At 43.7% G+C, this 15,842-nt stretch overlaps 1 protein-coding gene across 4 annotated transcripts in view; it reads left to right on the top strand.

The window, feature by feature from the left end:
- The window catches only part of SYNE2 (spectrin repeat containing nuclear envelope protein 2), a 275,952-nt gene that overhangs the window by 206,352 nt on the left and 53,758 nt on the right, over window positions 1-15,842 (top strand). For all 4 annotated transcript variants that reach the window (XM_073349867.1, XM_073349868.1, XM_073349866.1 and 1 more), the window contains 7 exons: window positions 2,887-3,041; window positions 3,386-3,533; window positions 4,068-4,162; window positions 6,271-6,505; window positions 8,564-8,758; window positions 10,052-10,177; window positions 13,503-13,658. In XM_073349867.1, the coding sequence (XP_073205968.1) occupies window positions 2,887-3,041; window positions 3,386-3,533; window positions 4,068-4,162; window positions 6,271-6,505; window positions 8,564-8,758; window positions 10,052-10,177; window positions 13,503-13,658 (1,110 nt within the window). The remainder of the gene's footprint in view (window positions 1-2,886; window positions 3,042-3,385; window positions 3,534-4,067; window positions 4,163-6,270; window positions 6,506-8,563; window positions 8,759-10,051; window positions 10,178-13,502; window positions 13,659-15,842) is intronic.

The following is a 15,842-nucleotide window of genomic DNA, read 5'->3' as shown; positions in this document are numbered from 1 at the left end:
GCCCCTACATGCATATCCATTATGATACAGTCTTGGATTTCCTGATCACATACTATTTTTTCCCCACAAGGTCCCTGGCCCATTTAGTGCAGAACTCTGTGGCAGAAGCAGGGGTGGAATCCAGTTGTCCATTCAACTGCCTTAACAATGAGACCCTCTTTTCTCTTCCTGGAGTCCCCTGCCTCATTCACTACACACCTCCAACTTCTGCAACAAAAAAGCAGGGGTCCTACAGACAACAATTTCCTTTACTAAATTAGCCTGATGGATAATATTCAGAGCAGGTCCATCCTGTGCAGGGAATGAGGTAGGGGTCGTCTTGAAAAAAATAGTAATTTAAGACTGTATCACAGTGCATATGCACAAGGGCCCAAATTAAGGTGGCACAGGCAACCTCAATTCTGTGATTTCCTAACTTTTGAGTGCTTGACGTTGCCACTTTAATAATGTTAACATAACATGTTGGTGTGTAATTTCTGAGGTTTTTTTAAAAAGCAAACTGAAAAACCAGAAATTCCATCATAGTGACACCAACATGAGGTCATCAGCAGGACTGGAACCTTTAGATCCACTGCAAAAACCTCTGCCACTTGAGCTGAGTAATTGATAGCTGCACTAAGTTTTCATCCTCCACGTGGGCCAGTGCTAGAGAGGGATAGGACACTTGACTAGGGGGGTTCACTGACAGCAGAGAAATGGTGGCATTCAGGAATCCTGGGTTCTATTCCAGGCTCTGGAGGGAAGTATGCTCTACTGGGCATAGAATTTTCTTCTCCTTCCTTCCGAGTCTGACTTCTTCTTCCCCACCATCTCCAACCCAGTCATGTTCTGTCTCTTCCCCACCCCTGACCCCTTTGTCCCAGTCCCATTCTCCGGGCCTACCCAGTCCTAGTCTCTCTGTCTGGGCTTGCTGTCCAAGTCCCAATCTCCCCATCTCTCCCACTCCTCAAATCCTCCAAGTCGTCCTGCTCAGCCAGTCCCAGTTCCCTTCTCCTGCTCCTCATCTGGTTTGTTTCTTTTCTTCCCCAGCCCCCTTCCAACTTCCAGTCCCAGTTTTCCCTCTGGCTCCCTGTCCTAACTTTGCATCCCACTCCCTCCAGTCCCACTCTCATCAGACACTTTCCCAGTCTACTTCCTTCCTTTCCCCCACGCCAAGTTTTGTCACCCCTGCATCTGAATCAGATGGCTTCCAGGGGAGCACGGGGGGGTGGGGGATGTCACTGAGAGCACAGAAGAGATGGGCTCCCTGCCATCAGTTCTGGTGCCTGGCCTCAACCTGTCCCAGAGCAGCTAAAAGCAGGCATTACAGGGAAAGTCTGGCTTTGTTGCTGGAGCATGTTCAGTTGTTCTGTAGGGATGGCACATGCTCAGTCTGGTCACATGGAGGAGCTCTGAGGGGAGGGAGTGTGCTCTGTTGCCCTGTGGGGATGGTATGAGCACTAGGAGCTGTGAGAGGCTTGAGCATGCTCACTGAAGACAGTCTCTTCAGAGATTTTAACTGCTACCATTGAAGAAGTCTATGAGTACATGCACTGATTTTGCAATAGCATATTATTTGGCTAGATTTTCATGGGGATGGCAAAAGGCACATCCCTGGCACAGAGGCCATCTCCTTGCAAAATTTCTAATCCTTTCTCCAAGGCATAGAGTTACTAGAACTGTTCGAAGAAAAGGTCACCGAATTCTTAACATGGGCAAAATATATATTTCTCTAGCCTCGTTCTCGGAAATGGCTGGACCGTTGTGGCTGAAAGTTTCTCAGAAAAAAATCAGCGTCAGCCAGACAACCTATATGGAGAATTCCAGCCAAAAGGTTTAAAGTCTGGGAAAGTTGTAAGCAACTGAATACAGGGTCTTATGATGGAAAGCATCTGGTAATTCTAGTAATATGCAGTGCTAATATCCCTGCCTATAATGAGGCCAAGTTCTTGACTCTTCCATGAAGTCTGACTAAATGGACAATTAGTGAGCTTTGGATTGGGCCCTTAGAGAACTGAACTGGCCATTAAACTAATTTAATATGTACTGAGACGCCAGGTATTTAAATTTTAGTGACTTCATTGTGATGATTATGCCACTATTGACAATGAATATGTAATTTCAAAAAAAAATCTTGACAAATATACATAAAACTATTCCAAATAAATTATCTATAAACCTGAAGTTTTGTATTACGTAAAATGTTTTAAACTTCATCTTAGCAAATGATGTATGTCCAATGTCATGATGGAAAAGGCCAGCTTTCTTTCTTCACAAGCATAGCAGCAGCTTTGGTCATTTTAATTGCTAGCAGAAGATGGTTCTTTGTCATTAAAAAATTTCTAAGGAAATCAGAAATGCAATGGAATACTTTACCTGAAGAGCCTTGCATCAGAATAATTGAATCGCCAGAGCAACATAAAACATAATGAGTTATTTTTAAAAAGGAATCAGAACATGGATTTCAGGCAGAATTGTAAAAGAGAAGAGAGAAACCTGCTGGATCTGGGGTTGGCACAATTCCTTCTCCTCAAACTTCTCTATGAAATTTAAGCCCTGCTATTTATAGATACTACAAAATACACTGTGCGTAACCCTTTACTACTTCCATGAATGAGGATTCGGAGGGTGTGTCTGACTTTTCCCCCAATAATTGTGCAAAGGAAACTGAAAGCGAAAACTCTTGTTTTCAGTCCTCTCTAGTGGAATAGTACATGAAGGGATGATATAGCCCAATATTAACTAACTATGCTTCTTGAAATTCATCTTTTTCATCCATGACCCTTTTAACCTGAACAAAAGGCATTGTTTACATTGTGTTGTCAAACATCACAAAAAAGACTTATATTTTCTAGACATGGGAAAAAGGTGATGTTTCTGTCAGTTATTTTGTTCCATTATTTGCAGAGCCACATGTTGGAGCTCACTGCAGTGTCCCCTGACATTGAGAATCTGAATGAAGTGAGCTTTAGGCTACCACTCAGTGATTTCACTGTGAAGAAACTACAGAGCATGAATCGACAGTGGGCTCAGAAGACAGCAACAGCCCTGGAGCATTGCAGGTCAAAAAATTCCCCCAACTGTTTCAGTATGCATGAGGAAAATTAAAAGCAGATTAAAATATTTTCCAAAAGCTGGTCCCCAGATTTCCAAGAGGCTTGTCAACAATAATTCCTCCATTTTAAACTAATTTAAAAATATTCCATCAGATTGTTGGTTTTTTAAATATTTTAAATTATTTGGAGCACAAAGGGACATATGTTAGCATGTGTTTTGTGCAGAGACTAGCAAAATGGGACCTTATCTTGATTAGGGCCCGTGGTGCTACCAGTCCGTTAGAGCATAAACAATCATAACTGGAAAATATACAGCAATAGACTAGTTCCTGTATTATTTCTTTAAACAGTGAATTTGAGGGAATTCCATCGGATGAAAAGAAGTTTCTTCAGAAATGTGAAAACTGGGTACAATTTCTAGAAAAAATGAAAGAGGCTTTAAAAGTGAATATTGCTGGCAGATTTGAAAAGCTTCAGGAACAACAGAGAATATATGAGGTAATAATGCTGAAGATTTAAACTGGGTTTTAAAAAAAAATCTTGAAAACCATATCTTTGCAAAGAGATACTGTGGGTGGTATTATAGAACAACAGCATTCTGTGCAATATATAAATGGAATCCACTCGAAGTGTCAATAATACATTACACCTTGAACATTAAATTGGGGCAAGGCTGAGTGGATGCTTCTTGTCCCAGCTGAAATAAATCACAAAAATTGTGTCTGCAAATACTAAATGACATGCATTGCAAGTTAGAGACACAGAGACAGGATGTCACCCAGACTTTTTTATAATTAGTAGTTGTGCATCTAATTCCACAAACATTATACTAAACATTTACTACTTTATGTAAAACTTGTACTCCTTAGGGCATGTGGGCCAGATTCTGCTCCTTATTCACTAAATATGGAGCTGTTCAAGAATAGCTATACCAGAATAATTCTGTGTGTAGTCAAGCCCATTGTAAAGTTTGTTTTTAAATGCCCGTCAGTTACTGAACTAATATTGTTCTTATTTTTGCAATGTTTGCAGATGCTGCAAGCGGAGATTTCCATAAATCAGCAGATTTTTAATTCTATCATATCAAAAGCATTACTTTCGCTGGAAACAGGAGAAGCAGAAAAAAGGTAAAAAAAAACCAGATTTTTCTCCTTAGTTCTTACCAGGGGCATGCACAAAGGGGGGACAAGCAGGGGCATCCCCAACCCCCAATAGTTAGCTGGGGCACAGAACTCCTCCAGCCCCGCTGCAGCCCCGGGGCTGAAGGAGCTCTGTGACCCAGCTGCAGCCAAGTACTTGTGGATACATTTATTCAGATGGCTCCCCGGCACATAGATTTTCATTGAAATGATGAGCGTATGGCCGTTTATTTCTATGCCTATTATTAAGGCTGTGTGTCTGTCATGGATTCCGTGAGCTCTGTGACTTCTGCAGTGTCCGGTGCTGGCTCGGGCTGGCCAAGCCGGGCAGCCCCTGGGCCAACAACAGCAATTTGGGTGTGTGGGACAGGACTCAGGGCTAGAGGCAGGGGGTTGGGGTGCGGGGAGGCGCTTAGCTCAGGGTGGGGGGCTCCCCAGGTCCCACTGGCATGTACCTCCCGCTTCTAGGCGGAGGGGCCAGGGGGCTCTGCCTGCGCTCACAGGTGCTGCCCCCACAGCTCCCATTGGCTGCAGTTTCTGGCCAATGAGAGCTGTGGAGCCAGCGCTTGTGGCGGGAGCAGCGTGCAGAGCCCCCCTGGCCATCCTTCCCCCTAGGAGCTGCAGGGACACGTGGAGCCGGGTAGGGAGCCTGCCAGCCCCGCCAACCCTTTCCTCAGTACCAGTGGGAGTCCTGGGCCATGCACCGCCACCTGGCCCCCCCTCCCAGCACCAGCGGGGGTCACCACTGCCCGTGGACCGCCCCCCCCAGAGCACCCAGGGCCTTCCGCCCAAGTTTTAGTTCGGGGAATATAGTAAAAGTCATGGACAGTTCACAGGCCATGAATTTTTGTTTACTGCCTGTGACCTGTCCATGACTTTTACTAAAAATACCTGTGACTAAAACGTAGCCTTACCTATGATGTTTGTGAATGTGTTGATATGGTTTAATGTGTTACATGCTTCCCTCTGAGTCAGCAGTGAACCACCCTCAGCTGTCCCTTAAAAGAGACTTTTTAAACCCAAGTCAAAACTATGTGTGTTCATTAGAGCCTCTGGTACATCTTGCAAAAGTAGGGGTGTGACCACCGGTGTCCTGGCCAAGTTCCCCTTTGGGTAGTAACTACATTCTGCCTACCTAAAAAACAAATATCCCCTTGTAGTTTCTCCTGGGATAAAATATCCTTCACTTCCTGCCCTAATTGTTATGCACTGTTAAAGAGTTGCTGTGTTTACAGCTGAGGTGGCTATACTCTGGTGGTAGGTAAAATGATTGCCATATGTAAAGGACTCGATCCTCTTTTCCTCCTTGAGTACTCATGCCGCAAGTGAGAGAGCACTTAAGAAAGGCACCTAGCAGCGGAGCATGGTGATTCTTCATGTTCACAAGAGGACATGGTCTTCTGGCTAATTTTTGTAAACCCAACATGATCCTAATTTGGGTAATGGAGAGAGGAGTTGTTTATTGGCCAGAGTACGAACTCATGGAACATCTCTAAGAGTCTGTTTTATGTGAACCCCATCCTCCATAGGTAGCAGTAACGTTGCAAGTGATTTACCTTTCCCCTTCCCTTTTTTTCTCTAAGGCATCATCTGAACTATTCAAAAAGTATGTTAGCTGAACCCATTTTTACTAGCATGGGCTGAAAACACTTCAACTTGTTAATGTGGAGCAGGCAAAAGTCATATTATATCTCATGGTAGAAACCAAAAACTGATTTGAAGGGGTTCAGCCCCACACAGGGTTTTTTTGTGATGCAGATGGGCTCTAAGGCTCCACCTGCATTAGAGTACAATGGTGACAGGAGGCGGTTCTAGCGTTGCCCAAGTACAGCTCTGTTTTGCAGTGCAGTTCCTGCCACTATTGACTTCCATCCACTTCAAGAATTTGGAACAACTTGCTCCTGGGTCTAGCTGTACCATATGCTGCTGCACCATAGCAGGAGAAACTCTCGTGTTTGTTCTTGTATCATTTTATAGTTTTCTGTCACACAGAAGTTTTGATGCACAGAGAAGGCTGGTGCTTATGGTGCTCCATTTTATGCTTTCAAGGTGAAGATGACATTCTGTATTAACACACCGATCTCTGTCCTCTTCAGAACGGAGTTTATTTCCAAACTCACATTGCTGAAGGAGCAGTGGCAGAGTGTTGTTCGGATGGTTCAGCAGAGGAGGAAAGATATTGATGGACTTGTGAAGCAGTGGCAACACTTCAGGGTTTCTCAACAGAATCTCACAAATTTTCTTACTTGCACAAATAACTTCATAGCGGCTGTGAAGAGCCAGGACAGCTACAGCCTCTACCATCTTAGGAATCTAATTCACGATTTCAAGGTCATATTTTTATTTCTTATAAACAGATAGATGATCAGTGATTTTTCAGATTGCAATGACATGTATCCAGAAAAATGAAAGGACGTTAAAAGCATTTGCTTTTTGCACAAAACAAATTGCTGATTTCTTTTTTTAAAGGGACAGTTTCATTAAAATTTGTCTTGATTTATGCATTGTGGAAACCCACAATAAACTCCTAAATAAATTATGATATGGGAGCCAGATGCAGTTTTTAGTGAACGTGTCCTGATGAAAAGATTCAAAGAACCTCAACAGGTTCTCGCTAAAGCACATAGACTATGCCTGCCTATAATATTGCAGAAAGTCAGCCCTATTTCCTTTTGCTTGTCTTCGTTTGAGTGACCTCTGTGAGTAAATTTTCAAAATTCCCAATAGTTCGTATTTACTGTAATTGGGAGGTTTTATGTTAATGGGAATGTTGAACTGAACATTAACAACTTAAGTTACAGGAGCTGTTTGTTTTTTAATTTAAATGTGACCCTATTCAGGCAAAAAGTAACTTTAGGTTTAATTATGAACCAAAACCAGAATCTCTTGCTTGGTTAATAGTGCAACACTGTCCCGGATTTCTGGATAGAGAAGCTCTTAAAGTTAATAGTTTAAAGTGTAATTGGAACCTGAGTTTAAAGTTGCATACTGTCTGATTAGAAGCCAGCTTTATATTTGGTAGAGTACTGAATAATTTTTTGCTTTGGAGAGAAATATTCCATGACAGAGAATATTTCAAACAATGATACGTCTTATTAGATTAGCTGAACTATTTTGAATTCATTAGAACCTGATTCTGCCAACCTTCCTCATGTCCAGTACAGTAGTACCTTACGATGGGAGAAGACCCCATAATAGTAGGGGCGCCTGCTAGTGTAGACCTGGCATTGTTCACTTTAGTGCACAGAATTGTGGTTTACACTTATCCTTTTTAAAAATAAGAGGTAAGAAAACTTCAGTGTAGACAAGGCCACAATAGTTAGTGATGGAATAACTATCAGATAGGGGAAGTTTCTTCCTAACTTTTGTCATTTAGTGTCCGGTTTATGACTTGAAGTATGAAAGCTTATATTCCTTACTAAAAATATATTTCATGTAGTGTAACTGTAGATCTTCTTATTATCAATATAAATGTCTAAAGGTTTCCTGAGTGGCACTAAACTTTTGGCCTCAGTGATACTTTGAGTCAATGAGTTCCACAGATTGATTATGTAATGTGTAAAAAATAATTTCCTTTTATTAGTTTTAAATGTGTTGCCTTTCAGTTGAATTGAATATTCCATTGTATTATAAGAAGGTGAACAGAAGCACCTAACTGGCCTATGTATAAGGCAATCAGAAAATTTGGTTTTGATTCATTATTAGACTACTCTTTCTGCACAGACACAATCCATTAACATTAGGACCTAGGACTACTATAAATGTTAAGACTTTCAGTGCCCCATTCCTTTGTTGCTAGCCTCATTTGTTTCATGTTTATTTTCTCCTGTTGTTAAAGGTGACCTTCAGGGGACTTTAAAAATTATACTAGTGCCTGTTTTTGCTTCTTTATGATGTATAATTAAGGCCAGAAAGTCTGGGTTTTATGGATGCTTTTCTGCTTGGATATAACAGGAATGTTAACTTTCATCTTCCCTATTTTTGGTGAAGATCTTGTTAGGGTTCACGGAGGACATTCTTTCTCCAATATGTTGCTTAGTCATTGAAGTTAAAGAGTTGTTAACAAACACAACGTTTTATTAAACACTTGACTTTTTAACTGTATGACCAAAAATCTCCTCTCAGTTGCACCACTTTCACTCTCTTGCTGTAATCATTTAACTCATTATAAAGTCAGCATAGCATCTTATGCTCAAAAGAAGCAGGAAAAAATGCAGGGTTGAGGGTTTGGTTTTTTTTAACACATAAGAAAAAATTAAATAAAAACAAAGAACAAGCCCATTTTTTTCCCCTTTGTAGGTCATCTTTTAAAAAGTGAAATTCCAAGCAGGTTTGTAAAGCTCTCTAATCACAGGGCTGAGATTTAGAATGTTGTGGTTGGTTTTTTAGAACAAAGAAATACTTCTTCAGAGATGGCAAACTACATATTCCCTCGCTGTCGATATTGGGGAGAAGTTATGTAAAGACTCAGACCCAGAGACCAATGCTGTAATACAAGGGGAACTCAGCCAGTTACAGGAGAATTGGAATGATGCCCAGCTTCAAGTGGAGAAGATCATGAAACGGCTCCTCAGCACTGTGCAGGTACTCGACAGGTGTTCTCTGGGGAGGAGGACACCTTGATATGCCTGCACACTCCTGTTCCGACATGGGGGAGTTTTGTGGAAGCTTGACCAGTCCTAGCAGGCTAGTGGGATGGAGAGGCTCTCTGCAGCAAGTGCCCAAGGAGCCCCAGAAAGAATATCAGCTTCCCAGCTCTTTGTTTGCCCTTCGGTGGATCCTAATCTATCTTTGTCCTGTATGCAGGCCCTGCAAAGAGTACAACGTGACTGGGCTGCAGTAACACACAAATAAGCTTACAGGTTGGGGAAACACACAAATAAGCTTACAGGTTGGGGAAACAGTGGCATTCAAGGACAGAGCCCCTGAAACCAGTGCCTTTGATTGGGGGTGTGGGGTATCATGGTGGCTCTGTTGTCTCCCACTTGCCCTTGCAGGGGTGTGTCTCAGTCAGGGGCCTCTAATCTCAAGTAACAGCTCCATTTTGAAGTTGTCAAAAGGCTCCCATGGCCCTTGCCTCCCCAGCAGAGTTCCTTGCCAGTAAAGCATCAACCCCTACTCTAGACTCTGAGGAGGCCCTGTGACTCCCTTTGAGATCACTCCCCACCAGCTCCATCGCTCTCTATCTGGGGGCTGTGGGAAGGCCAAAGTCGTGGATTATACCTCTGTGGAGAGGAGCTGGGTAGCTGGGTGGATACTGCTATAACGGGTTTCCCCTCTTTGGACTGCAGTCATCGTCTGTGGGCATGGAGCCCGGCTGGGCTGTGGAACTCTGCCCACACTTTTCAGCCATGAAGCACCTGGGTGAGAATTTGGGCCAGTGACATTAGTCACACCTCTTTACTCTCTTTTAGAGCCATTATAGGTGCAGACTATGCCAGAGGCCATATGCACCTCTCCATATATACCCCCTCTGAATGTAAGAGAGAGATCCATGAACGTTTCCTCTCTGTAGTAAATTTGTGTTTCAAAACATAAAAACTTCATATTTAATTATATCACTTTAATTGATCTCCAGCATAATTTAAAACTATGCTCCAAAGAATCTTAGTTTGTATAAAAGGAGATGTGAACCACTTGAGCTAAAATGAACTTCAAGGCAAACATTGAATACGAGAGGGCTCAATTCTCCCATTAATCCATAAATGAAATTCTTATTAGGGACAGTGTGCACGCACTGGGAGAAGATCCTGATGATCAGTCCTTTAAAACTAATTAATTTAGAAATTGTTGTTCTTTCATTCATCCATACAGTACAATACGTTCATATTGTGAAGTATTTGCCATTCATAATTTCCTTGTTTCTGTAAAAAACAGACGTGGGACAGCTGCAAAAAGCTAATCAAAGAAATGGAAAACAGGCTGCGAGAGCTTAAGGCAAAAGTAAAAGATCCACTTCCAGAGGATCATGAAGAGCTCTACAAAACCAAGGAACATGTTAAGGTATTGAAAGCACATTTTGTAAAAAAATATTCCTTGTACACTACTTGAGCCTCTGGGAGACTGGATTTCTATCTTGCTTGCCCTTCTGTGAAACTGAGTTCTTCTGTGCTACTGGTAAATTGCCTCTGCCCCTTCCCCCATGTCTGAGGTAACATCCTAATCTCTGCAAGTGCTGGAATTTATGAAATTTGGCAGGATATTTACTGTTATGCCCTCGATGGGACACAGAGGTTTATCACTTCCCCTGCCTCGCCAAATAAATAAATAAATAAAAATTCAAACCCATTAAAATAAGAAGCTAAAATTCCCTTCTCTCCATCCCCACTCCACCTCACTCCCCTCTACGTGGTTGGATGTCTTTATTTATTGTGTTATCAGTCTATTATAGACTGTAAAATTCTCCAGGCAGGGACCTTATTATCTTATATATCTACAAAGCACCTTGTTCACCTGTGGCATGCTAAAAATAATAGAGAAAAGGAAAGGAGAGCCAGAGTGGAGCAGCAGCAGTTTCGCTGTCAGCAATGAAAGCCTTTGCTGCCAACGTCCTGCCATGAAAGTTAAATGTCATGGAAAGTATTTCCAGTGCATGACTCATTTTGGCAATTTTGCATTTGGCTTCATGGCATTGTGCTTTATCACCATGTTTATGAACTGAATTGCTCGGCCTTTGTGGAAACAAGTAAGTTTACAGATGTCAGACATCTTTGGATTGCTATCAGCTCCCTGAGATGTTCTTTGTGATAGCTGGCTTCCTTTCATATGCAGGAACAGTCTGCTTTCGAACACTTGTGTTGACACAGTGTTCATTAAAAATGCCTGCACCCTGACTGTACAGCTATCACCATTGATAATACCAACAGTGGAGCTTTGGCAATGGAGAACAAGTGTCAAATTGTGTCAGTATAGAAGCAGCCCTTAGGTACAAGGACCAAATAGAAGGACCAAGTAAGGACCTTTTCATGCATAGAGCACTGGACTGGGACTCACACAGGAGACCTGGGTTCTATTCCTCGGTCTGCCACTGGCTTGCTGGGTGATCTTGGGCAAATCATTTCCTTCCCTATGCCTCATTTTCCCCACCTGTAAAAAAAAAAATGGGGAAAATGACCTCCATAGTAAAGCACTTTGAGATCTAAAGATGAAAAGTGCTTTATAAGAGCTAGGAGGTGGTATTCTATGGAACAGTGCTCTTCCCATGCCTGGGGCCTGATCTAAAGCCCAATAAAATCCATTGGAATTCTCCTATTGACTTCACTGGGCTTTGACTCAGATCCCATGTTAATGTATATTGAGCTGCATAAATGCACACCCTTATATTTTCAAGGGAGAATTTATTGTGAACTGGGAGAATTATTTTCAGTTAAACTATCAACTCTTTTTATTTTAATAGAATTTTTTTCAGTGTTTCCTTTGCAAACTGAATGGTGAGTAAGTCTCCTTTCAAAATCTGAATGTGCATATATACAGATGGATCAGAAGAACATGGGCGGCCGGTGAACCGGCGCTGGGGGAGGCTAGCCCCCAGGCCCTCCCCTTCTGCCTGAGGCCCACCCCTCTCTCTCCCCTCCCCTTCTGCTGCCCCTCCCCCGCAGGAGCCCAGCGCAACCCCCCCACCACCTTGAGGATTCCCAGCCCCGGGCCACCCAAGCACCCCCCAACCTCAGAGCTCCAGGCAAGCTCCCAACCCCAGCTCCGGGCAGCCCAGCTGCAGCGCCCCCAGCCACGGAGACACAGGCAGCCCAGCCGCAGAGCACCAGAGCATTAACCCCAGCGCTGAGCAGAGCGGTCCCAGCACCCCAAGTCATTGTGGCACCTACCTGCCACAGCCCTAGCTAGCCTGGGCTACAGAAGAGAGGGACCTGGGAAGGAACTGCAGGAAGGGGTTTAGGGGTGGAGCGTGGGCAGGGCCATGCTGGGCTGTTTGGGGAGAGACAGCCTCCCCCAGCCCATGCAGAGGCACTATGAGGGAAGGAGAAGCTGTCTGCTCCCCTTGTGCATTTTTTTTTTTTGGTCCAGTTTACGGTCTCCTCAAGGCAGAGCATTTTTCTTTGTTAGCAGAACCAGGAAGGTTTTTTGACAAGTTTTCTTTATTGTAAAATGTGAACTTTCCTTCATGTGTAGAACACAGATATTTCCCTACTGCAGTTTGTTGTGCAATTACTCCTCTCCTTCAGTGACAGTGTTAACACAAAACACTTTTTTAAAGCCATCAGGAAGACTATCTCCTTGTAACTAAAGAAATGGGTCTGGGGGTGGTTGTTTTGTTTTTTTTATTTTAATATTTTTTTAAAAGTCCGGTCGGCAGCACAGCGAAGCTAAGGCAGGCTCCCTGCCTGCCCTGGCTCTGCGTGGCTCCCAGAAGCGGCCAGCATGTCCAGCTCCTAGGCACAGGGGCAGCTTGCCAGGGAGGCTCAGTGCACTGGCCTTGCCCTGGGCGCCGGCTCCACAGTTCCCATTGGCCGGGAACCGCCAGTGGGAGCTACGGAGGCGGTGCCTGTGGGCAGCACACAGAACCCCCTGCGCCTAGGAGCCAGACATGCCGCCACTTCTGGGATCCGCGCAGAGCCAGGGCAGGCAGAGACCCTGCCTTAGCCCCACTGTGCCACTGACCAGAAGCCACCTGAGGACAGCGCCACCCAGCCAGAGCCCACACCCAAAACCCCCTCCCAGACCCCAACTCCCAGTCCTGATCCCCCTCCTGCACCCCAAATCCCTCATTGCCGGCCCCACCCCGAGCCCACATCTCCTCCAGCACCCAACCCCAGAGCCAGAGTCCTCACCTGCTCTTGCACCCAAGCCCCTGCCTCAGCCCAGTGAAAGTGAGCGAGGGTGTTTGGGTTTGTGCGATTAGAAAGTTGGCAACTCTACCAAACACTGCAGCAGTGTATCAGAAGATGTTGGGTGTTGGATATCTATTAGAGAATATTTTAGTATTTTATAGAGTAACCAGGAGGCTTATTTCTGCAACAAGAGCTATGCCATTGACTTTAATGGGCTTTGGATCAGGCTCAGAATAACTAACACTGGAGGGAACCCTCTAATAAAGCTAAAGAGAAATTAATCTTTTCAACTAACCATTTCTCTTCCCACCCTCCCCCAAACAGGATGCAGAGACAGAAGGAAAAGGAAAGAGAGGCTGACCTAAAAGCATCCTAGCAAAGGCTTCACCGTGTTACCCTTTTGGCTGCCTGTGTGTAAATTTCCCCTCCTCTTTTTTCTGTTTTCCCCTCCCCCACAGGCCAATCAGAGGATTAACCAACAGGTTTTGAAAAAAACACAGGAGCTTAGTCTAAAGGATTGTTTTCCTTGTGTTTAAATGCAGGAACTGGAGAAGTCACTTGCAGACTGGAAACAAAACGTGAAAGAACTTGATAATATGAAGGCAGACTTGGCTCATTATATCCTTGCAGAAGATGTGATGCTGCTGAAGGAGCAAGTAGAGCATTTGCACAGACAATGGGAAGAACTCTGCTTACGAGTAAGTCACTTAGCTGTTGAATATACTGTTCGTGTCCTTGTTCTTTGTTGATGCGTTTAGGGTGAAATGTCTTGCCGGGCATAAACAGCAGAAAGAAACATGCTTTCGTTAACGTGCAGGGTAACTTTAGTTGTAGAGTCTCTTTTGGGGCATTCTTTGCAGGCATGGCTGAACAATAGTGGAATAAAGTTAGTCTGGGCTCTGCTCTCTTTGTTTCCATAACACACAGTGCTCCAGTTTTGCAAACTCTTAGCAATTGAGTGTGTGAAAAAAATGCAACTGTTGGGTGAAATGGATGGCTTTGTTCTAACTCACAAACTAAGCGTGCTAAGGCTAAACAGAGGAATCGCCTGAGGTGAAGGAGGGAAAAAGTGGGGGGAATTGTTATGCTGTTCCTGCTACCTACTTTATCTTTTGAATTCACAAGTGATGGCATGTTGCATAGGCTGATGTAAAATACATCTCCAAAAAAGCTAATAAATGAAATTGAGAAATAAATTAGCTTTTAGGTATGTTTAGTAAAAAGGACCGAAACATATTAAAAACGGACTTGCCATTTCTTTAATATAATATATTTCCAAAACTTTGAACAGTTTACTGTTCAACATTTACCATCTTTTGTGGCCTACTGTTGTATTACATTTAGTTAGCACTGCATTTAAATTTACTGGACCAAATTCATTCACAGAAATCAGTGGAGTTACACCAGGGATGAATTTGGCTCACTGAATTTATAGATTGGTATATATTGCTGGGTATTTTATGTATATATTTTACACAATGGATAAAGAAACAAAATGCTAGATTTTAAGATTCTTGATTTAAGAAGATAGCTTAGCAGATAGTTCTAAGCTAGCAACAAATGGAACCCTTTATAGTCATAAAATTACATGGCTATTTTTTTGTAAAAAGAAAAGGAGTACTTGTGGCACCTTAGAGTCTCTAAGGTGCCACAAGTACTCCTTTTCTTTTTGCGAATACAGACTAACACGGCTGTTCCTCTGAAACCTATTTTTTTGTAGATTACAAAAAAAACTGTAGAAACAAAGTTCTCTTAGTATATAGGGCCCAAACCTTACCCAGGCAAAGGGAGTTTGAGTGCAATGGGAGTTTGGGTGGAATAAGGATTGCACGGTCAGGCCCTTCATAATAACTTTGATGTGGGGATCAGAGTAGCAGTTGTGTTAGTCTGTATCCACAAAAAGAAAAGGAGTACTTGTGGCACCTTAGAGACTTTTGTTAGTTAGTTAGAAATATTTTGCCTGAAACTGAAGCCAGGTCTACACTACAGAGTTAGGTCGACATCGTAAATAGAATACTCCATTTTATGTGTGTTTTGAGACATTGTCGACCTAATTCTGTAAGTGTCTACACTACAGCGTTGTTCCTACCAGTGTAAGTCCTCCAGTATACCGAGCTTAACTCCACCTCCACAAGAGGTGTAGCGTTTAGGTCGATGTAGTTAGGGCGCCACAGTGTCTCTGTAGACACTGCTTTACTTACATCGCCTGTCAGCTCTGCATGGAGCTCACAGCTGTGAGGTGCTATGCAGAGCCAACAGCCCGGGCAATCAGCGCCCCACACTGCCTCACTTAAGGGCTTGGCTACACTTGCGAGTTACAGCACAATAAAGGAGCTCCGGGTGCACTAGCTCACTACCCGTCCACACTGGCAAGGCACGTAGAGCACTCTGACTCTGCAGCTACAGTGTTGCTGGTACTCCACCTCGGTGAGTGGAATAATGTTTGCTGCGCCCCCGCTGGAGTGCCGCAGCATCAGTGTGAACGAGGTGTTGCATTACTGCGCTCTGATTGACCTCCGGCAACGTCCTATAATCCCCTTAAGTCAAGTGGCCACTCTTGTCATTGTTTTGAACTTAGATATGCCCTTTCAAAGCTCCGGTTCTGACAGCTGGCTGCTTATCTGCTCTGGGACAAAGGAACCATTACTGAGGAATGCTTGCTTGCTTTGAGTGAGTGAGAGAGAGGCCTTGGGGCGGGGGAGGCAGAGGGAGGTTTGCTGCTGTCTGAACTTACAAGACAGCATGCTGACATGCTGTTAGCCCCCCAAAAACCCACTCTCTCTCTCCCTCCACATACACACAACACACTCCCTGTCACACTCCACCTCACCCCCTGCATTTGAAAAGCACGTTGCAGCCACTTGCATGCTGGGATAGCTATC

Source organism: Lepidochelys kempii, chromosome 6, assembly GCF_965140265.1.
Source record: "Lepidochelys kempii isolate rLepKem1 chromosome 6, rLepKem1.hap2, whole genome shotgun sequence".
Taxonomy (NCBI): domain Eukaryota; kingdom Metazoa; phylum Chordata; order Testudines; family Cheloniidae; genus Lepidochelys; species Lepidochelys kempii.
Note: the sequence above shows the minus strand (reverse complement) of the source record. Positions and strands in the feature narration are given on the sequence as shown.